Genomic DNA, 23,069 nt, shown 5'->3' with positions numbered 1-23,069 from the left:
AGTAGCATCTTAATGACCAACTAAGTTAGTTCTTGGTATGAGCTTTCGTGTGCATGCACACTTCTTCAGATAATCTGAAGAAGAAGTGTGAAGTGTGCATGCACACGAAAGCTCATACCAAGAACTAACTTAGTTGGTCTTTAAGGTGCTACTGGAAGGAATTTTTTTTTGTTTCTACCAATGTATGTAACTCTTTACAACAGCAAAACCCCTTATTTTGGCTGCTGATCCCTTATTTTCGAGGCTGCTGGTCCCTTATTTTCAAATCTGTATGTTGACAGCTATGAGCCCTATTGCTTCTTGTATTAATTCTGCAGATGAGGCAGTGCTGAGCATTTCCCTGCCGTCTCTCCTTCCCCTCACCAAGGGGGCGAGACATTTGCTTTCTAGGGCGGTGGCGCACCCAGTTCCGCCCGCTGGGTACTTGGAGAGGTCGAGGCTGCTGCGTCCTCAGCCCGTCGAAGGCCGCCTCTTTCCCGGGGGCGGTCAGGCTGCGCGCCCTCCTTCCCTCGCTCTCCGCTAGGGCGGGCCAGCCGGCTGCGCTTCCCGTCGGTTCCTTTGCGCCACGCCCGGCCCGGGAGGCGCATCTCCGCCCGTTGGAAGGGAGAGACACCGGCGGGCGGAGAGTCCCTGCGCGGCGGCGGCTCTGGCTCCGGACATGCGCGCCCACCGGGAGGAGAGTCCGGCCAGAGTTGGTCGGCCAGCTCCGCCGCCAAAGCCCCTCACCTGACGCCCAAGTGAGCTCGCGCGTCTTGCACGTGGGAACGGCCCCGGAGAGGAAAGTTTGGAGTCGGGGCAAAGAGAGTCGAGTCGCCGGCCAAGCTTGGAAGGAAGAGGGGTCCCTCCGCGTTGCCGTGCCACCTCCCTCATGCCCTCTCCAGATTTGGCACGATTTAATTCTCGTAATGTAGAGGAAGAAATACTTGGAACTGGGGTAAGTATTTTAACCTTTTTTGAATTAAATTTGTATATGTATCCGATTTGCACCCGAAGATCTCAGGGCTGTTCACAGCACAAAAACACAAAGTAAAAACACAGAATGCATAATGAAAACAAGAACGAAACAAACCACAAAAAGGACAAAGAATGGTTGGTTAAACTGGTAGAATTGGAGAGTTGGAAGGGACCTCGGGGTCATCTAGTCCAACCCCGTACAATGCAGGGATCTCTTTGCCCAACCTGGGGCTTGAACCCACAGCCCTGAGGTTAAGAGTCTCCTGCTCTAGGAACTGGGAGAAACAAGCATTTTCAAAATACCCTCGATTTTATCTTTAAATGTGCTCCTAGCAGTTGCTCCTTAAAGGGCTATGAGGAGTAATCAACTTCTGCAGTACCAAATACAGGGAGCTTATTCCCAGTAAAACAGTGGAGCTGAAGAAACATGCGCAGGATTGCACTGTTAACACTGTAATGTTATTTTTATTGCTGTTGACTGTTTTGTGGTTTTGTGACTGTGTTTTATAGGTTCGGTTGAAATGCACCTGCTTTTTTTGTACCTGCTTTTGCAGTATGGAGCAGCTAGCCTGTGCTTAAGTTTGTTTTGAGGTGTTTTAATTTGCCATTTAACATGACTGGGTTTCCCCCCTCTTGTCTACTTGTTTTCAAAAAATAATAATAGTGCACCTCCTTGCACTGCAGTTAGCTTCCACCTCTATTCCATCATAACTCTATTTTAACTGATCTGGAATGAGTTGTGATATTAGCTCTCATTTATGTACCTGAGAGCAAATGGTTGTATCTTCCAGTCTTCCAGTCACATAGGTGTGATCTGGGATTATCTGAGCCACTTTGTGGAGTGCAGAGCTTAGCTCCTTATTTGCAGAGCTGTGTGCCCACACTTTGGGCTTGTCCACATGTCACCATTATTATTTTTAGTCCTTGTTTTCTCCGTTTCAATTATACTGTGTTCACACTTCTGTTTACTACACACTGTTCACACTTCTGCTTCCAGTGTTTTCAATCCGCATTCACACAAAGTTATCGAAAAAGCATATGCATCCTGTTATAAGATACTGCTTTTTAAGTGTTGTTCCTCAAACCAACTGATAGGAGTCTTTAAGCAATTCCTAATTCATCTCTAGCCAAGGTGTGCACACCTTTTGCATAAGGTAAAGGCATCCCATTCTACTCAACACCACCTGATGTATATGCTGTGAAACGCACTGAGGGAAAATCTTCACTGCACTCTGGGATTGCCAACTTGAATAAAATATTGTGGGGGCCCATGTAAGTCCCACCCCACATAATCAATCAAATGACGCAGTGCACACACACCATTTGAATGGGAATGCCCCTCATTTTTTTATTGTGGGGGCTGGAGCCCCTAGAAGTCGACTCCTTTGCTGCACTGTAAAGCTGGAATGTGAACACAGCAGTCCACACCTGCGTGTGTTTGAATTTGTATATGAGGAACAACTTTCGTCTTTCCAAAAGGGAATTGGGCTCACTGCCTTGACCAATGCACAGTCACTTACAAGTATTTGGCCAGTCTTGTAGGCAAATATCCTTGCACACATTACCGCAAAGGTGGAGGCACCTATTTATTGTATTTCTTAATGTGCCAATATCATTTTTAATTGTTTGTGTGGATCATGCAGTAAGATCTTGGCCGTGCGCCTGTAAATTTCATTTACGGATGGCTTGCGGTTTTCAGTATAAATTCATCCTGTGGACAGATACTCACTACAATAGCAGCAGTATCTGATTTTTCCCAGTGCAGTCAGAGAGGCTTGGGCCGTTTGTGGATTGTTTTCCTTCCTTCTGTGTCGCTCATACTTCCCTTTTTAAACAATGGGTGGGCCTCACTTTTCCTGAGTACCACCAGTACAAATCTTGTTGGTCTCTGGGAGTTTATGCTGCAACCACGGCTAGCAGAATGCTAGCTTTAGATTTGCTGTTGGGATTGACAGCTGTTTGTGCATTTACCGGTATGTGCATCAATTTTCTATATTGAAATAATTCGACTCTGTAATCCTAAAAGAAGCATGTTCCCTTAAGAGGGTTAAGGTGGTGTGGTTTTGTGGCATGCTAAAAATACAACAGTAACTTATACTTCTTTAGCACTTTTCTCTAATCCTCACAGAGAATATTCTGTGAAGAAGCATCCTGCTACCCATGCTTCTGTGCAAAAGGAAAGATAATGGTTCACAGGGAAATGTCTCACTATGGGTTTTTCATATCTTGACCCTAACACTTCCTATTCTAGGCCAGGGTGTGCCAAAAGCTGACACCAGTGCTGTGTCCCACTCTGGCACAGTTTGCATGCAATGCTAAGCACAAGTGAGAGAGAGTGCAAGAAATGAAAATAGTAGTCCCTTCACTCCTCCTGCAGTCCTATTGCTGCTATACTAAGAACAAAGCCATGGTTTGCCTTTAGTGTTAGGTACAAACCAGCGCAAACATGGTTTGTCATGTTTCAGACAAACCATGAAATGTAGCCAAGCAAAACAGGTTCACATATAAAACTAAACCAAACCATGGCTTAGCTCTGGGGAGGAAGGAGGTTGTTGCGATCTTCATTCTATGTGTCGTGGTCCCATCCCAAAACACAATGACAGTGGCCCTTACTTGAGAGTAAGGAAGAGAACTTTATTCAGGTTATAACAGTAATAGGCTCAGCACCAAGCACAAGGTCCAGAAGTCAGGATTCCTAGGTACATAAGCAAGGCAAGGGATGCAAGACCGAACTGAAGCAACCAAGATGTCCCAATGGTTGTCATACCCCTCCTGCCAAGTTTTCGAAGATGAGGCAGGAGTGAGCTCACTCACAGGACTGCTGCAGGTTCAGGTGTGTGTCCCACCTGGGCAGGTGCATCTGCTCCCTCTTACGCAGGTGGTGCTTGGTTCTTGGCAACAAGACTGTCCTGCTTTACTGATTCCAGGGTCTCTGGCTCCTCTTTTCCCACTTGGCCCTCCTGCTGGATTATTGAAGTCCTCTCCCTTCCCCAATGACACCTTGTTCTCTGAAGGAGGGGCGATGGAGAGCAACATCAGATCTGCTTCCCTATCTCCAACACCTTGAGTCACAAGGAGAAGACTTCTCTCCCAGGATACCAGCCTTCAAGCCCCCCCTCTCAGTCCAATTCTCTTCTTTCTTCCTCTAACATCTGGGTCTGCCAAACTATGGCAGAACCTCACAGAACCAAGGGACCCATGACACCATGAATTTGGACACAAACTTAGCCATCACTTGGCTTAGAATCAATATGGAAGCCAGGTCAATGTGGTGCTCGATTGAAGCTGCAACAACATTACACTCCCAGTGTTCAAAAGTAGCTAGGCACCAGGTATGTTTTGTGACTGGCACGGGTTCAGTTGTGATCCATGTGATGCAGGTGGGCGGCCAATGTCTTCATCTGGATGGCCCCTCCAGCTTTCTTAAGCGGAAGAGCTCATTTATTGCATTTATATCCCAACTTTTCACCCAGTGAGCTTCATGACTGAGTGGGGATTTGAACTCTGATCTCCCAATACACCACCGTGGCTCTCTAGAGTTCTTCTGCTACGGGGCAGCAATATAAGTAGGTAAATAAATATGTGGAAAGCAAAATGTCACTTAGGGAAAGATCTGAAATATTTTCTTTGAAGCTTGAATTTGTTTTGTTCTGGATTGTTTTATTTGATGTTTTAAAGTGTTCTAAACTGCTTTGAGATTTCCCCCCTTTAAAATATAAAGCAGTATAAAAATGAAATGAATAACAATAACAATAATAAATCTCATTGGGGGGGAGCACATAGGCATTCTGTTGTGGCGACCCGTAACCTAGGTTTAAGGTGCCAGCCATTTGGCAATCAGCTTTACATATCTGAGTTTCTAACGCTTTACACTCCTGTCACCAGTAAAAGCGTTAAGACTATGTTGGCAGTCTTATTATGAGACACCCATGAGTTGCATGTGGCAAGCCTATGCATGTTGACTTGAAAGGAAGCCCTGCCGTGTTCAGTGAGACTGGTTTCCATGCGTAGGATTGCAGCTTGAGGTCCAGAAATACAGAGCTGTATCAACCACCAGACATCTATGCAATCTTGCGCCCTCTTTAAAAACAATCAGTCTGGCTATTTGCTCTTGCACCAATGGAAGTAGCAGGCTATCGGTATAATAGATACCGTCTGGGCAGTGTTCATGCGCAGGATTATGTGTCTTTACGATGTGTCAGTTGCTTCACACAACCGATTTAAATTGGTTTCTCAGCTGCTAAAACGTTAGAGTTATTTCTTTGTGCTTCCACAGATAGGAGCATAGAAAAGTGCTTTGCACTGAGTCAAGTCACTTGCTTGCAGCAGCTCTGTAAGATCTCAGGCAGTGGTCTCTCCCTACCCATCCATGCCGAGGAATGAATCTGAGGCCTTCTGCATACCTAGCAGATGCCCTATTACTGAGCTACAGCCTTTCCCCAATATTAGTTCCTTTGGAGAAGTCCAGCTTTTATGTGACAAGAGTCTCTCTTCCTGATTGCCTGTTTGTGTGAAGTTGTTCTAGGCTGCTAAAAGCGGCAACTCTGTGTGTAAATCCGTGTTAGCACATTTATAATCCAAGTACTGTACTTAAACTTGTAAAGGTAAAGGTAAAGAGGGACCCCTGACCAATAGGTCCAGTCGTGACCATCTCTGGGGTTGCGGCGCTCATCTCGCTTTACTGGCCGAGGGAGCCGGCGTACAGCTTCCGGGTCATGTGGCCAGCATGACTAAGCCACTTCTGGCGAACCAGAGCAGCGCATGGAAACGCCGTTTACCTTCCCGCCAGAGCGGTACCTATTTATCTACTTGCACTGTGACATGCTTTCGAACTGCTAGGTTGGCAGGAGCAGGGACCGAGCAACGGGAGCTCACACCGTCGTGGGGATTCGAACCGCCAACCTTCTGATCGGCAAGCCCTAGGCTCTGTGGTTTAACCCACAGCGCCACCTGCGTCCCTTAAACTTGAGATACCATCTATTATTGTAACTCGGTGAAGTCAAGAGCATGGTGAAATGGCTGTTGCGTGTTTTCAATGAGCAGAAGAAAAAAGGTTTGTCAAAATAAATTTCAGAGTGTTCAAGGCAAATCTTAAAAGGCTGTTCAGAAAAATCCTCTGGTTTGTTTGTTTTTTACTGTAGTTTCAAAGACAGAACAGACATTGGACTTGGAACAGGACATGAGGAATAAAAGGAAGAGGGAGCCCTTCTGATCAGAATGAAACAGATGTTGAAAGATTTTTCAAATCTACTGCTAGTCGTGCTCTGTGATTATGGTGAGTATTCGGTGTAAGCCGCTGGAGACAATTCACTATGGTTATTTTGGAATCTCTTATAAATGGGTGGCTTGATGTGAACAAAAGAAAGAAAGAAATGGAAATAAAGTGTTATAATTACGTATCTGTTTGCACCTGTAAAGAATACTATTCACAGCCTTCTAAAGTTTCTTCGAAAAAGATGGAAAGGACTATAGCTGTGTTTTTCTATCTTTTTTTTATTCAAAGTTATAACAAAACATATTATCCAAAAACATACCCTTATTTCCCCACATTTTTCCTCCCTCCCCCCCCCGAATCCACCCCCCGACTTCCCTCAGTCTTTGGTTTCTCCAATAATGCTATTTTCTGCATGTTACAAAGTTGTATAGATCCTCAAACTGTTTAGCTGATTATTATCAGTAAAAAAATTGTGAATGTTTATTCAATATAGCTGTGTTTTTCTCTAGCAGTATTGCTGGAAAGTCAGATCTTGCTCCAGCCAACCCTTTATTTCACGGGTGGAACTCCTCTAGTCTATGGACCGTTCCCCCCAAACCTCGTCCATCAGCTGACATCAGTCACCATCTTTTCTTCCAAGTTCTAACACACCTTCCCTTCTTCCCGCCCCCTTCATAGTAGAAGCTGTTCCTTTTCCTTTCAGTGACTGAAGATTCTCACCCGACCTTCCTTTTCTCCAAGCTAAGCATTTCCAGACCATAGCTCCTTCAACCTTTCCCCCTCTAATTTTGTTTTGCGCAGTTTTTAAAAAATGTACCAAAAATAGAGTCCACCAGAGACGGCATTAAGAGGTATTGCTGAGAAATACACATTACGTGGCTGGAAGTAATGTACTGATGCTTATTTATAGCATTTCTGATGCACTCTTCAGCTGGAAAAGGCTCCCAGAGCAGCTTGCGGATATCAGTAATAAGTGGCCTCAGGCTTACATTCTGAAAGGCATGATACTAAAGGGAAGAAAGTATTGGGGAACAGGACCCAAACTCTGGCACTCGTTATTAGTTACACATTTGTTTAAAGGTAAAGGGACCCCTGACCATCAGGTCCAGTCGTGACCGACTCTGGGGTTGCATGCTCATCTCGCTTTATTGGCCAAGGGAGCCGGCGTTTGTCCGCAGACACCTTCCAGGTCATGTGGCCAGCATGACTAAGCTGCTTCTGGCGAACCAGAGCAGCGCACGGAAACGCCGTTTACCTTCCCGCTGGAGCGGTACCTATTTATCTACTTGCACTTTGATGTGCTTTCAAACTTCTAGGTTGGCAGGAGCAGGGACCGAGCAATGGGAGCTCACCCCATCGCGGGGATTCGAACGACCAACTTTCTGATCGGCAAGTCCTAGGCTCTGTCGTTTAACCCTCAGCGCCACCTACCAGTATGTCCCTACATATTTGTTTAGCTCCCAGCAATTGAAATACCTTCTCAGAACTGGCTGCCGTGCAGCTGAATTGGGGTGGGGCTTTGTCCTTCTGGGGCCCAGCCATTATCTCATCAGGGCCTGCATGAAAACCAGCTCTTGGGTGTTCAGGTAACACCACGGTCCCTAGAGCTGATGGATCTGCTGCAGTAGGATGCTTATCGTTCAAGAATTAGCCCTCTGCCCCAATCTTCCTAGAATTTGCCATGATGGACAGGTGAGGTCCCCAGGCTTCATTCAGGAAGCTTATTGGAATTCGTTGGCATCTCCTCACCGCTGCCACAGCAGGGAAGACTCAGAGGTCACCCTGGTGACACCCACCAGCAGGGGTGGAACTACTATAAAACTAATGCAGTTTAAGTTTCAGGGCCCGTAAGCCTGGAGGGTCCCCTGAAGCAGCTTCAGTCCATACCGCAAATTAACAAAACAGGTATTCGAAGCAACTCAACCCTCAGCGATCAATCAAAAGTTTGTTGCAGATCCTAGTTCCTGCTTTCACATTTGCTATATGAGCATGTGAGAGCAGGCAAATAGCCAGATTACGGTGCTGATGTGTAAATCAGCATCAATTCCCTGCTCTGCCCCTCCAGCAAAGGAATATATGTATCTGGACACACACCCACCCACCAGAATCAAGCCAGCTGCAAAAGCTCAGATTTCACCTATTGGACTTCTATGCATGTTGAACTGGATAGATCTCTGTGAGACGCCACAGGGAATGGATAATAGAGGGTCCTGCCTTGTGGGAGGCCGAATCCTTCGCTTCTGGCTTTTGTCGGTTTTAATTTTCGCGTCTAAATCCCTTCTCTTTTTCTCTGTGATGCGAAGGCTAAATGAAATATTCATAAGCTCTGTCACAAAAGAAGCCTTCAAAAAGAGCGCTGCAGCATATTATTCCGTTTTTATCAACTTGGGTGGTATTTTCTAGAATTCCGCTTCAGACACCACCTCCCCTTTCGTTTTTATCTTAACTAATATGCAATGTAAATGAAGCATTAGTGGGTCAAGGTGAAGGCAGGAATGGCAATGGCTTGCAGAGCTCAAAGGCGGTGGCGGGTGGGGGAATTGCTCACCAAGCATTCTTCTCTTCCTGCCCCGTTGGTTAAATAGTTCGGAAGGAAGTAGACAGGTGAGCTCATCACCCACAGACTTCAGGGTGCTTTATTACAGTGAAGATGCTCCAGGTTCCTCAGGCCTTTCCAGTTTTCCAAATGGTATTACGTTTTAAGACTTTTGAATACTAAGGGCTATTTTTGTGTTAGAGGTCAACTCTGTCCTCTTGTAACTTTCTTTCATATCCATGTTGTTGTTGTTGTTTAGTCATTTAGTCGTGTCCGACTCTTCGGGACCCCCTGGACCAGAGCACGCCAGGCACTCCTGTCTTCCACTGCCTCCCGCAGTTTGGTCAGACTCATGCTGGTAGCTTTGAGAACGCTGTCCAACCATCTCGTCCTCTGTTGTCCCCTTCTTCTTGTGCCCTCCATCTTTCCCAACATCAGGGTCTTTTCCAGGGAGTCTTCTCTTCTCATGAGGTGGCCAAAGTCTTGGAGCCTCAGCTTCATGATCTGACCTTCCAGTGAGCACTCAGGGCTGATTTCCTTCAGAATGGAGAGGTTTGATCTTCTTGCAGTCCATGGGACTCTCAAGAGTCTCCTCCAGTACCATAATTCAAAAGCATCAATTCTTTGGCGATCAGCCTTCTTTATGGTCCAGCTCTCACTTCAATACATTGCTACTGGGAAAACCATAGCTTTAACTATACGGACCTTTGTTGGCAAGGTGATGTCTCTGCTTTTTAAGATGCTGTCTAGGTTTGTCGTTGCTTTTCTCCCAAGAAGCAGGCGTCTTTAAATTTCGTGGTTGCTGTCACCATCATATCCATGTTAGGGAATATTAAAGGGAAATACTGGGGGGGGGGTGGAGATATAGGATAATTCGTAAGGTTTGTGGGAGGAGCAAAATATTTGAAAAATGTTAACTGAGTATATTTTCTCCACTAAAATACTGGGGTGAGTTCATAGGGGAAATGCTGGAAAGGGTTAAATTTTGTTGATAGGGATAAATGAACACCTCCCATTCATGGCCAGCATGATAGGCTGAACTTTACAGTTGACCGTAAGATACTAAGGGGTTCAGAAAGTGTTACTGCATTTCTAAACCAATGATTGAATAAAATCTCGTTTTCTCCCTGTTTTCTCCCTGTTCTCCCTTTATTAATACTTCACAAAATTGCATGTAAGCAAATTTGGATGCGTTGTCTAGAAGTTTGATATTGTTTTAAAAGTTTGCATATCTATGTGGAAGTCTTCTGAGATAGGCATTGGGACCAAAAGCATTATGGGTGCAGAGTCATTTCTGCTGTGGATTCGGTAGTAACATGGAGCCATGCATGTAATGAATTGGGCAAATTTAGGCTTCTAAAGCCCCTTATAACCAGCTGCATCTGCCTGTTGCTGAGTAACTGACCACCAGGAGGTTGAAACTGAGAATGTTTTTGAGAGCTGCTTCTTAGTGCAGAGTGTGAAGGTTACATTGGATTTCCTCAAAAAAAAACCTCTTAAATCTCCCTATCTCCTCCCCTTCCCCTTGCGTTGATTCTTTCTGTTCAGCTATTGACCTTGTCAAATACTTTCTTTTCAGTTCTTGGAGCAGTGGAGTATCTCCTCTTGGAGCAAGCAACTCACGTAGCCTTGAGCAATGGCACTGTGTCAGTTAGCTTCCAGAATTATTATGACAGCAACGTGACATTGAAAAATGGTTCCATCCTGCTCATAGATGCCAGCACCAATCATACTGTCACCAGAAAACAGCTCCTGCAAAACCAGGACCAAGATATTGTTGTCTTTGAGTGCTTCCATTTTAAGAGTGCCGGGAACTACTGGTTCAAAATGGCTCCCGAGAACCAGTGGAACGGAGAGAAGACCCCACTGAGTGTCGTCTGGCCTGTATTCCACTTTGATTTGAGGAGGACTTCTGAAGCGGTTGAGTCTTCCCTTCAGCTCAGGCTGTTTACTGACGAATATTTGTGTCCGGTGAATAAGACGGTGGTTTCTTTGGATGTTATACTGACCAGCCGCTTCTATGAACTAGTAAAGCAGATCTCGAATGAGACTGGGGGACTGAGAACTAGCAAAGAACTTTCTCTCGCCAGGTCCCAGTGGGTAACGCTTGACTGTCACTTGGTTGGCCAAGAAGCCTACATGACTCTGTTCCTGAAATCAGCAGAGACCAAGTCAGTCATTGCTTCGGAAGGGCCTATTGATCTCGTGCGCAGATTTGGGTACAAGCTGGTCGTGGCAGGAGAAGTGACATGTGAGTCTTCGGTTGTGGTTTCTGTCATTCCTCCTCCCTGCACTTCTGCTGGTGGGAACGTTGCTGTGTTCAAAGACCTTGGGCCTTCTGGTCAGGGGGCGTCAAGGCTGCAGGAGAGTGTCCTGAATCCAAAGGACGGCCAGATAGAATTCAACTGCACATTGTTCGACGAGGGCGCAAACAAATACTGCTTTGAATTTAGCCTTTTGCCCAGAGACAATGCCCCACCGAGAGCGAGGGAATGTGCGCTAATCCAAAGGAATGTTGGTCTGTATTACCTTTTGAGAAAGGCTCCATTTGAAAACCCAAAGGATTATGAGATGTCTTTGTGATTGCATGGCGTGCATCTGTGCATCGTAGAGCCAGGAATATGATTGCATTTGCAGCGTGAGCCACCCCCCCCATGCAGAGCTGTGAGCACAGGATAGGACCCCCATAAAACACAATGATAAAGCCCTTTCACTGCCCCTTAACTAGGCGAGCAGCAGGGAGTCCAGACAAAGGCGGGCAGGTGACAAGGATGGGAGGCGATGACAGGGAAGAGGTTTGTAATACTTTATGGGAAACCCCTCTTGTAGTGGAGAGGGGTTGGACCACTGGTTTAATCTCAGCTTTTTGCTCATTTTCTAAAATGCCATGTCTCATTCTGATAAGAATAAGAATAAGAATTTTATTATTTATACCCCGCCCATCTGGCTGGGTTTCCCCAGCCACTCTGAGCGGCTTACAACATATCTAAAAACATAAATCCTTAAAAACTTCCCTAAACTGCGCTGCCTTCAGATGTCTTCTAAAAGTCAGATAGTTGTTTGTTTCCTTGACACCTGATGGGGGGCCGTGTTCCAAAGGGAGGGTGCCACTACCAAGAAGGCCCTCTCCCTGCTTTGCCAAAAGGGATTCTAGATAGCCTTGGGCAAGCCACTGTGAGCATCAGCTCAGAAAGGCAGTCCCCAAACCCTTAGAGAAAAGGTGTAACTTAGTGGTAGAGCATCGCTGGTCACATGCAGAAGGTCCCAGGTTCAATCTCTGGCATCTCCAGGGTAGGGCTGCGAAAGACTCCATAGCTCAGGTGCTGATAACGCCAAGGTTGCAGGTTCGAATCCCGTTTAGAGACAGCTGGATATTCTTGCACTGCAGGGGGTTGGACTAGATGATCCCAGCTCTGTCATTCTGTGATTACCTTCTTAGAGCTGCTTCTGGACGATGTGAACAATATTGAGCTCTACAGACCAGTGGCCTGACTCTGTGTACAGCAGCTTCCTCTGTTCCAATGTCAGAAGACTCCTTGGTGCGTGCTCATAGTGTGTTTGGAGACATGCTCCTCCCCTTTACAATTTATAGCAGCAAGCCACAAGTAGGGCACTTGCAGTGTAAAGTCTGAAGCCCGTCTGGTTCTCAGCTTAGCTCGCCCTGCAGAGTTCTTGGGAGGAAATGAACTCCAAGGCTCTTTGCATCTAATAACGTGTAACCCAGGCGATTGGTAATAAGAGGGCAGCTGTGAAGATGCTTGATCACATTTGCCTAAGGGAATGGGGGACCGCATTGCCTGTGCTCTTATTCCTCATGTAAAGGTAAAGGTAAAGGGACCCCTGACTGTTAGGTCCAGTCGCGGACGACTCTGGGGTTGCGGTGCTCATCTCGCTTTATTGGCCGAGGGAACCGGCGTACAGCTTCCGGGTCATGTGGCCAGCATGACTAAGCCGCTTCTGGCAGAACCAGAGCAGTGCACGGAAATGCCGTTTACCTTCCCGCCGGAGTGGTACCTATTTATCTACTTGCACTTGGACGTGCTTTTGAACTGCTAGGTTGGCAGGAGCAGGGACCGAGCAACGGGAGCTCACCCCGTCGCAGGGATTCAAACCGCCAACCTTCTGATCGGCAAGTCCCAGGCTCTGTGGTTTAACCCACAGTGCCACCCGCGTCCCTTATTCCACATGTACTGGGCACTATTAGATTGACTACAGAGCCCGAACGCAGGCTGTGGGGGGCACTGCTTTACCATGTTTCTATGCTTCAGTTGCTATCAATTCAGAGGTTGCACTTTGGGGGAAATGTCAGTTCCAACCAGCTGGTTGAGTGTTAGCTGGGAAAGCTGTGGATTGCTGCAGGCTTGTTCAAGCCTCCTTTCAGAAGGGCAGGGCAGTCTCACCCCTGCCATTAGCTGGCAATTGCTCCAGAAACCATTCCTGACGCTGATTATGTAGCTGCCTGTTTCCTAATCTCTAGCTTCTCTTCCTTTTGAAAAGGGCATGGCAAGATCCCTTGAAGCTTCAGGCACAGGACACGTCACCACCGGGAGAATCCACCTAATTCATTAGCAGTGGGTGCAGCCTGGGAGTGCCATCTTTTCATATTCATCTTTCCCCTGTGCTTCTTAGCAGCATGGCATGCAGATTCCTTGCATGGCAGGGAGTTGGGCCAGATGACCCCCGTGGTCCCTTCCAATTCTACGATTCCATGGTAAAACAGGGATGAGGAATGTGTGGTCCTCCCAGATGTTGGACTACAGTTCCCATTCCCTCCCCGCCCCCCGACCATGTGCCTGAGGCTGGTGAGGGCTGGAATCCAAAAACATCTGGAGCTTCACAGGTTCCTCAACTGACACCCACCCACCCCATTTTTAATCTCCATGTCAGAAAAAGATCCACCTGTTTATTTTCTCCTGTTAAAGTGAGGTCACCTTTTCCATACCTGTTTTCTCTTTGGTCCCATCAGCCACCTGCCTTCGGCTCTCATTTGCTGCTTAGCAAAATGAATGTGTTCTGGTGGGTGATGGGGCCATGAGTTGAGCAGGAAGAAGAAGCTGTAGGTACAGCTTTTCTTGAGCGGGGAAGGGGGGAAATAATAATAATAATAATAATAATAATAATAATAATAATAATAATAATAATGTATTATTTATACCCTGCCCATCTGGCTTGGCTTCCCCAACCACTCTGGGCGGCTTCCAACAAAATATTAAAATACAGTAATGCATCAAACATTAAAAGCTTCCCTAAACAGGCTTTTCACTGGCCAGCATCTCAGACTTTTCAGTTGCATAACTAAGAAGGACTCTGTGTTACTGAGGAACACAACAGGTGCGTTTATGAGTCTACACTAACATGTTCTGCTTGCATCCATCAGTCCCAGAGAATGGAGCCTGGTGACTGGTTCTTTTATTTGGGCTGTGAGGGGTTACCAGTGGCCCTCCAGATGTTGTTGGACCACAGTGCCCACCATGCTTGACAATTGACCACGCTGCCTGGGATGTTGGAGGACAACAATAACTAGAGCACCGCAGGTTCCCCATCCCTGATTCAGAGGTTCCATCTTGTCTGGGTGGGGTCATGTGCAGATGTGCAGGTGACCTCAACGCAGCTGTGACCTCCAGCTTTTTCTCCTCTGCATCTTTATTATGTATCATCTTAGCACGGTGCTAATGTGGCACATGGGCCAAATGAAACTCAGTCCAGATGAGGCTGAAGCAGTGTTGACCTGCAGCTCTTTTGACCTAGAGACAGCATCTGACTTTGGGGCTGGTTCCCACACGTACATACTCGAAATTTCTTAACACTTGATGTGCGCAAGCTTAATGAGTGAATTGCCCTACCTGAGAAGTATTGTGTTTGAGTTGACATTGGGTGATAACAGTTTCTACCTGTGGTGTTGTGGTCTCATTTGCTTATGTAATTTAGGAACCAAGGGTTGTACAGTGGTACCTCAGGTAACATACGCTTCAGGTTACAGACTCTGCTATCCCAGAAATAGTGCTTCAGGTTAAGAACTTTGCTTCAGGATGAGAACAGAAATCACGCAGCAGCAGCAGGAGGCCCCATTAGCTAAAGTGGTGCTTCAGGTTAAGAACAGTTTCAGGTTAAGAACAGACCTCCAGAATGAATTAAGTACTTAACCTGAGCTACCACTGTATTCAACAGTGATCTAAGTTGCTTGTTCCATAAGCGCAAGGATTTCTCTTGTGCAGCAAAACGTTCTCCCCCTGATATCTCCCAACCCTCCAGCTCAGATTTGGGAACAGCTTTGGTGTACATGCAGAGGGAGACGGGGAAGATCCCATTGTACTAGCAGTAATCCTTGCACAGTTATTTAGTCAATATTGCTCTTAGAGATCTGCCTTACATCCAGTCTGTTCTGACTGGCAGTGTCTCATCAAGATCTCAGGAAGAGATCACTCTGCTGCTTGGTATTTTATTGCTAACATGAAATGCCAGGAATTGAACCTGGAATACGCACAAAACTTAGGCTCAGCACTGAGCTATGGCCCACCCTTATGTATGTATGTATTTATTTGTTCATTTATTTTAAAGCGTTTATATACCACTTAATATTTCTGAAATCTGCATGAAAAACATAAACAAGGGAATTCAAACAAAAATACAGCGCAAAACCTGTAAAGGAGTAGTACAAGGGCATATGGAAACAAGAATCCAGACAAATGAAAAGGGTCCGATGTTATGTGTTACAAGTGTTTATAGTCTATCCTCTTGCAAAACACCAGGGCAATGTACAACAGCATAAAAAACATTTAAAAGTAATGCATATCAATCATTAAAATGACTGGCTGATTCAGGGACATTTTAAACAGTTGCATAGGCCTTTGGGCATAAAAAAAGTCAACAAGAAATGGCTGAAAGCAAAAAGTGAGGCGTGTTTTTACAAGACGTCCGAAGCAACTGTTGTTTGCAGCTTTATGTATGGCAGAGTTCGGAAAGGCATCCCATAATACAGACAGAACAGTGGCCGGCTTCCAGGTCACTGCTCTGCTGCTACTTAGATGTTGTCACTTGATGCTGTAATCAGTAAGTGAAGAACTGAACTAGTCCTTGGATTGAAAGGCAAATTGCAATCGGAATGCTTCATTTCCCCACAAGGTGGAGACTTCTATCCAATTTAGACGTTCCCAGTGTCAGTCACGCCTTTACAACTTCAAGCCAGGACTATTGCGACACACACTGGATACTGAAAACTGTGTGCAGCTGGGGTTGAAGGCAAAAATTTACTTGGGCCGCAATATGTTTGTTTACTTGGGGTTGAAGGCAAAAACTTACATGGGCCACAATATATTTGTTTACTTGGGGTTGAAGGTAAATAATAATAATAATAATAATAATAATAATAATAATAATAATAATAATAATAATAATAAATTTATTTATACCCCGCCCATCTGGCTGAGTTTCCCCAGCCACTCTGGGCGGCTCCCAACCAAGTGTTAAAAACAGTACAGTAAACAGGGCTGCCTTCAGATGTCTTTTAAAGATAGGATAGCTGCTTGTTTCCTTTACATCTGAAGGGAGGTTTGTTCCACAGGGTGGGCGCCACCACCAAGAAGGCCCTCTGTCTGGTTCCCTGTAACCTCACTTCTCGCAATGAGGGAACCGCCAGAAGGCCCTCAGCGCTGGATCTCAGTGTCCGGGTAGAACGATGGGGATGGAGATGCTCCTTCAGGTATACAGGACCGAGGCCGTTTAGGGCTTTAAAGGTCAGCACCAACACTTTGAATTGTGCTCGGAAACGTACTGGGAGCCAATGCAGATCTCTCAGGACTGGTGTTATGTGGTCCCGGCGGCCACTCCCAGTCACCAGTCTAGCTGCCGCATTCTGGATTAATTGCAGTTTCCGGGTCACCTTCAAAGGTAGCCCCATGTAGAGCGCATTGCAGTAGTCCAAGCGGGAGATAACCAGAGCATGCACCACTCTGGCAAGACAGTCTGGGGGCAGATAGGGTCTCAGCCTACGTACCAGGTGGAGCTGGTAGACAGCCGCCCTGGACACAGAATTAACCTGCGCCTCTATGTACAGCTGTGAGGCCAAAATGACTCCCAGGCTGCGCCCCTGGTCCTTCAGGGGCGCAGTTACCCCATTCAGGACCAGGGAGTCCTCCACACCAGCCCGCCCCCTGTCCCCCAAAAACAGTACTTCTGTCTTGTCAGGATTCAACCTCAATCTGTTAGCCGCCAAAAACTTACTTGGGCCACAATATGTGGTGTTTTGGTCTCATTTGCTTATGGAAGTTAGGAACTTGCCAATACATGGCTGACCGCATCTGTCTTCCATACTGTGCGTAGGGTAGATGACGGAAGAGGCATTGCTGTTACCCCTGGCAACCAGGCCTGTGATATTTGATAGGTGGAATGGTCAGCTCACCACAAAGACACACTTTCTGGAAAGGCCACTCAGCCTGGAAAGTGTTGCACTTCAGGTGACCACCCGTAATTAGTTTGGGTTCAGTGGCAATGGAGGACCTGTGTGGCCTTTCAGATGTTGTTAAACTACGACTTCCATCAGCCGCTGCCAGCATGGCAAATTGGGCAGGCATGATGGGTGTTGTAGTCCAACAACATCTGAAAAGCCGCAGGTTCTCCATCCCTGGTGTAAGGCTGCTATCTGCATCGTGGCGAATCACCCAGGTCCTTTGCTTTCGCCACCTCCTGCTGTATCCAGCACCTGTTTTACAGTCATGTTCGCATGCGGGAGAACTTCCTCCCTGCAAGAGATTGAAAGGCTGGATCTGCCTTCTAATATCTCGTAACTGGATCAGCCTACTAAGAGAAGGCTGAGGGTCCGATTTGAACGTACCCGTTTTCAAGGCTAGCAATTTTCTGTCTCTCTAATGGAAGGTATCCCTCCAGTAATGCAGAGTTTATGTATTCACAGGATCCTGGGGACTTTGGCAGGCCTGGAGCCCCTGTAGTGTGACTTGTGGGGACGGCACCCGAGAGCGCTATCGAGAATGTCCCGCGTCTTTCCCGTTCCCTATAAAGCAAGGCTGCGCTGGGAGACAGCAAGAAACATCTCTCTGCTCTTTGGAGGAATGCTCCAGTACGTAGCCTTTGTGTTGAGATTGCATTCTCACTCACAGTGAGTCTGGGGAAAGGGCAGGATAGAAATAAATAAAACGGCAATAATATTATTATTCTCCTCACCTCTTCGTGTCAGTGAATACAAGCTATGTCCATCCCAGTGTGTTTTGTGTGGGGAAGATTGTCTTTGTGACAGGCAGGCAGAAGTGAAGGAAGAAGACCCAAGGGTAGAGCTAAAACGTTTTATAGGCAGACACGCAACATGAAAGGGTCATTTAAGAATGACATACACATCTGCAGAATGCCGATGCCTGAACTACTGTGGTTAAGTTTTCCGTGTCCAGAAAGGACTGTCACTGCCTGTGGCGATCACACAGGGTCCCCGGACATTTAATGGTCTATTGATCCCTGTGCCACCACTGTGCTCGTTTCCCTGCTGCCACCAACCCGTTACTCTCGGGTAAAACACTGAGTCCAGACAGTTGTTAAAAGTGAACCAAATAAACAAGTTTATTTCATAAGCCTTAACAAGTTTATGATTTCTCTGATAATATTCCTGTCAGTATCTTAACTTTAGTTTCTTTACCGGCCTATACCTTCCTAATACCTTCTGACTGATTATCTCAACTGTTTGACTGACGCCTCTTAACAAATTCTCTCCCTCTCTCACATCAGACTAGCCCAACCCACAGATTTATCCTCTCTGTCTCTTCTAACTCCAGACCGTCTTCTCAACCACCCTAACTCCCTACTCCTCCAAAAACCCTCTGTGCTTAAACCTTATACACAATTAACTCCGCCCCTTGGGTTCCCATTGGTTAGTCATTTTACAATTAGTTAACCCTTTCCTTATAAACCCAGTATGATGTCACACACCTAGGAGGGCAAACGCCACACTGCCATACTGGGTGCAGCTAGTAAAAGGTGTCTGTACCCATTGAGGCTCTCCTGCCCACCTAGCAGTTCGAAAGCATGACGTGCAAGTAGATAAATAGGTACCGCTCCAGCGGGAAGCTAAACGGCGTTTCCGTGCGCTGCTCTGGTTTGCCAGAAGCGGCTTAGTCATGCTGGCCACATGACCCGGAAGCTGCACGCCGGCTCCCTCGGCCAGTAAAGCGAGATGAGCGCCGCAACCCCAGAGTCGTCCGCGACTGGACCTAATGGTCAGGGGTCCCTTTAGCTTTACCTTTACTCATTGAGGCTACCTGGGCCTCCAGTGATTTGGGCAAAGGGCAACCCCATCCAGGCAGTTGACCCATTTCCTGAACACAAGGAACCACTCACCCACAGCACTTCTGTCTTGCCAGGATTCAGGCTCCATCCCACCACTGTATCCAGGAACCGGGCTAAGGACTGCACACACCCCCTTGATTCAGATGTTATGGAGGAATAGAGCTGAGCACCATCAGTATCCTGATGGTGCCTTGCCCCCAAACCGTGGCAGACTCTTGGCTCTCAAATTTCAGAGGCGCCTTGTGCAACACTAAAACTCATCCCCCGCACCCCTCGCACGCTATTCTGAAGCATTGTTTTGGTGCTCCCTTCAGTGGGGCACCCAGCACGACTGCCCTGGTCACACCACCCTAAAGCTACCTCTCCCCCAAACTCTTAAGGACTGTGTCTAGTGGCTACCTCAGATCAAAAGACAGAACATGAAGGTTCAAGGAACCTTTTTCCTAGGAATGTGATGAGCATTGCTATCTGTTCAGCAATATGCCAGTAAATCTTTATCTTCTGGGACTGCTTCATGTGTGTAGTTCTGTTTTTAGGGTTGCATTGAGGTGATGCATGTGGCGCTGTGGGTTAAACCACAGAGCCTAGGACTTGCTGATCAGAAGGTCGTCAGTTTGAATCCCCGCGACGGGGTGAGCTCCTGTTGCTCGGTCCCTGCTCCTGCCAACCTAGCAGTCCGAAAGCGCGTCAAAGGAGGGCAAACGCCACACTGCCATACTGGGTGCAGCTAGTAAAAGGTGTCTGTACCCATTGAGGCTCTCCTGCCCACCTAGCAGTTCAAAAGCATGACGTGCAAGTAGATAAATAGGTACCACTCCAGCAGGAAGGTAAACGGCATTTCCGTGCGCTGCTCTGGTTCGCCAGAAGCGGCTTAGTCATGCTGGCCACATGACCCGGAAGCTGTACGCCGGCTCCCCCGGCCAATAAAGCGAGATGAGCGCCGCAACCCCAGAGTTGGCCACGACTGGACCTAAGGTCAGGGGTCCCTTTACCTTTCTAAGGTGATGGCCAGGTTGCTATTTAAAGTATTGATTAAGGTCTGAAGTGCTTTTGTTGAACTTCTGCATTGAAATTCATTTTTGTACACTGCCCTGGATACTAACCAGTTAACGAGGGCAGTTAACAAACTGAGTGAACAAATAAATGAATAAAGTAGGCTGGGAGATGTTGGGTTTGAGCAGAGTTTGGGCAGAGCTGAATGCAAGCAGTAGTAAGGGAGGAAGGTATCAAGGCTAGACATGAACTTAAGCTGCAGCAACCAAAACGATAGGCAGCATCTCAGCCAATCAAAGTATGAGTATCGGATCATATAGATCCAATATCAAGGCATGTGTGAATATTGGATCTATATGTAGCATTTACAGGAACCCTGGCCTGCCCTCCTGCAATTTGCTGCTCTAGAAGTGGCAGTCTTTTCAATTAGAGGCCCCGACTGACTCTTGGCCATGATGGAGAACAGTTTCTTGCCCTTTGTTTCATGGGTTTTGTATTTGGGGAAATACCTTGTAAATTGACATCTGTTCAGCAAAGTTACCTCTTTCATTTCAGCCACTAAACCTGTACCCATCACACCACTGCACCCTTCTGAAGACGGCCAGAAAGCCAGTAATAATCTAGTAACCGTCACTGGCATATCTTTGTGTTTATCCATCATCTTTGCTACTGTCCTGATTGCCCTATGGAGGAAGCTTTGCAGGGCCCAGAAGTGCAGCACCCCTGTGCGCTGCGACTCCACCCACTCGCCCAGCTGCCGGAAGAACTCCGACGAGGAGAACATCTGCCAAGATGAGAGACAGCAGCGAGAGAGCTTTTCTGAGGGAGAAGCTGCTGGCTCGCTTTCTGGAGAACCTCCAGATATGCCCTTGAGCTCCAGGAGAAGTCTTTATTTTGCTCCGGAAGGAGGAGGGGGAGGAGCATCTGCTAGCGAAAGCTTTGAGTCCACAGCTCAGAAAATAATCCCCCCCATTTTCAGCTACCGCCTTGCACAACAGCAGCTGAAGGAAATGAAGAAGAGAGGCCTCACCGAAACAACCAAGGTCTATCGCGTTTCTCAGAACCCTTTGACAGACACGGTGCTCAACAGCTCTGTGAGCACAGAGAACCAGGAGGCAGCAGCTGGAAGCAAGTTCAGAATCAAGTCTCCTTTTCTGGAGCAAGTGCCTGGAGGAAACAGGCACTTTTCTAGGGCGGATTTTACGCTGCCTCAGGCCAGTCCTACCTTGAGCCCTTGTCAGTCCCTCATTAGAAGAGCTCGCCCTAGATACCTCGAGAACCAAGGAGAGCCATCGGAGAGGGTCTGCCCAAGAAGTTCGCAGTTCAGAAGAACAGCCAGCTTTCACGAAACCAGGAAAGCCAAGCCGTTCCGGAAGAGAAGCATGTCCACCCTGACACCGTGCCAGACCCACCTCTACCGCGGCAGAGCCAGAACGTGGAGTCGTGTCCCGGAAGGAGAGCACCGGCCTAAATCTAAAAGCACCAGTGAGAGCGTTGAAGAGTTTGAGCTGTATTATAGTACTCCTTTAACCGCTGAAGCAATGGCCTATGGAACACACAACCCCCATCAATGGGAACCCCCAGGGAAGAAACTAGACTCGGTCACCAGGCGCCAACCAGTGGCCCAGGAACTGTGCGTTGATAGATCAGAGCAGAAGAGAAACGTAAGAGGGCCTTCCCTGGGCCGCGTGGATGCTTGGAAGAACGAATGTGCTGTGGTGGCTCTCAAAGATATGCACCAAAGAGGAGGTACTCTGAGCCCTACGCAGTACAGAAAGAGCAAGTGCCAGAGCTTCCCATCTGACCCTGAATACCACTTCTATGACAACACTTCCTTTGGCCTGGCTGAACTGGAACAGCAAATGACTGACCTGCCTGGGTATTTTGCGTCCGATGAAGGTGGTGGAATAAATACCTTAAGCATTGACCATTTGGTGCTCTGAGTGCCTTGCCGCCATCTTGTAGCAAGACAGGACCTGTGGGCTGATATGAATGGTGGCCAAAAATAAAACAAATGGGCTTTCTAAAAGCACCACCGGTCAAATTCCATCTCATAGTGGGGGGATGAGGCCCAGCTGTTGTTTCGTTTCGCATTTCCCCCCCTGCTTCCTCAACCACTTCAGAGCAGCAAGCGGGAAATAATGCCTTCACATGTATAAATAAGCTTCCACTAAATTATTCTGCACTGAAAACCTCCGTGACTCAGTCATAGCTTGACTTCCGTGTTCAAAGTACCTCAGAGCTTTCTCGAAAACAAAACTTAGGACCCGATTCTCCACGCTGCTTTTCCCTGACATAGCTCTTCACAGGACTGAGTTGTGAGAATACCAGTAGTCAGGGCATTTTTCCAGTCGGAACTTGCCGGAACTTAGTTTCGGCACATGTCAGGTGGGTGCCATTGCCATTCTAGGAAAATGAGGGAGGTGTTCGTGGTGAGTTCTGGCACCTCTTTTTCTAGAAAAATTGTGCTGTCAATAGCAGTTGACCCAGCCCCTCCTTCATGATTGCAGCAGCTACCGTCTTGTGAATCCATCCTCTCATTTGTCCACAGTCCTTGTTAATTGACTGGGAAGGTGTGGCGTTCGTACGGTCGTCTCACGGACTATTGACCCGTACACCACTAATCTGCTGCCACCAACCAGGTCCTCCCTGGTAAAATCACTTCAGTCTCAGTCAGGTTCTCAATTAATAAAGAAGAGTGTATTTTATTTCAGACACAAACAAACTTTAACGGCATTCCCAACGTCGTTGCTCTTTACTTTCTTAGTCTTATTTTCATCTCTCTATCTCTTCTACCTCCCCACACTCAAGAACCCACTGCCCTAACTGTCTATTACCAACTGCCTTCCCCCACCAGCCAACCCACTAAAACCAACCAACTACCCACCCACAACTCCCAACAAACTCCTCCCAGAACTGGTTTTATAGTCCCATTGACTCCACCCCCCTGGGTCCTGACTGGGCAACCTGTTTAACTATTTCATCTCCAGCACTCTCTCATATGTTAATCGTCACAGAAGGGTCTATGCATGGCATTGGCAAGGTGACATCTGTGCATCATAGTATTCTGAAAACCATCAGATG

General features: G+C 47.1%; 1 protein-coding gene across 2 annotated transcripts; it reads left to right on the top strand.

Moving 5' to 3' along the window:
• Positions 1-447: 447 nt before the first annotated feature.
• On the top strand, positions 448-22,716 carry THSD1 (thrombospondin type 1 domain containing 1). 2 transcript variants are annotated; one of them, XM_028722104.2, is made up of 5 exons: positions 449-934; positions 6,096-6,229; positions 10,285-11,223; positions 17,614-17,778; positions 20,541-22,716. In XM_028722104.2, exons 2-5 carry the CDS (start codon positions 6,172-6,174, stop codon positions 21,926-21,928), a joined length of 2,550 nt encoding a protein of 849 aa, XP_028577937.2. In that variant the 5' UTR covers positions 449-934; positions 6,096-6,171; the 3' UTR covers positions 21,929-22,716. The 2 variants fall into 2 exon arrangements, with proteins under 2 accessions (XP_028577938.2, XP_028577937.2); XM_028722105.2 differs by lacking the exon at positions 17,614-17,778 and having other exon boundaries at positions 448-934.
• The last annotated feature ends 353 nt before the right edge of the window (positions 22,717-23,069 follow it).

This window comes from Podarcis muralis, chromosome 3 (assembly GCF_964188315.1).
Source record: "Podarcis muralis chromosome 3, rPodMur119.hap1.1, whole genome shotgun sequence".
Classification (NCBI taxonomy): Eukaryota; Metazoa; Chordata; class Lepidosauria; order Squamata; family Lacertidae; genus Podarcis; species Podarcis muralis.
Note: the sequence above shows the minus strand (reverse complement) of the source record. Positions and strands in the feature narration are given on the sequence as shown.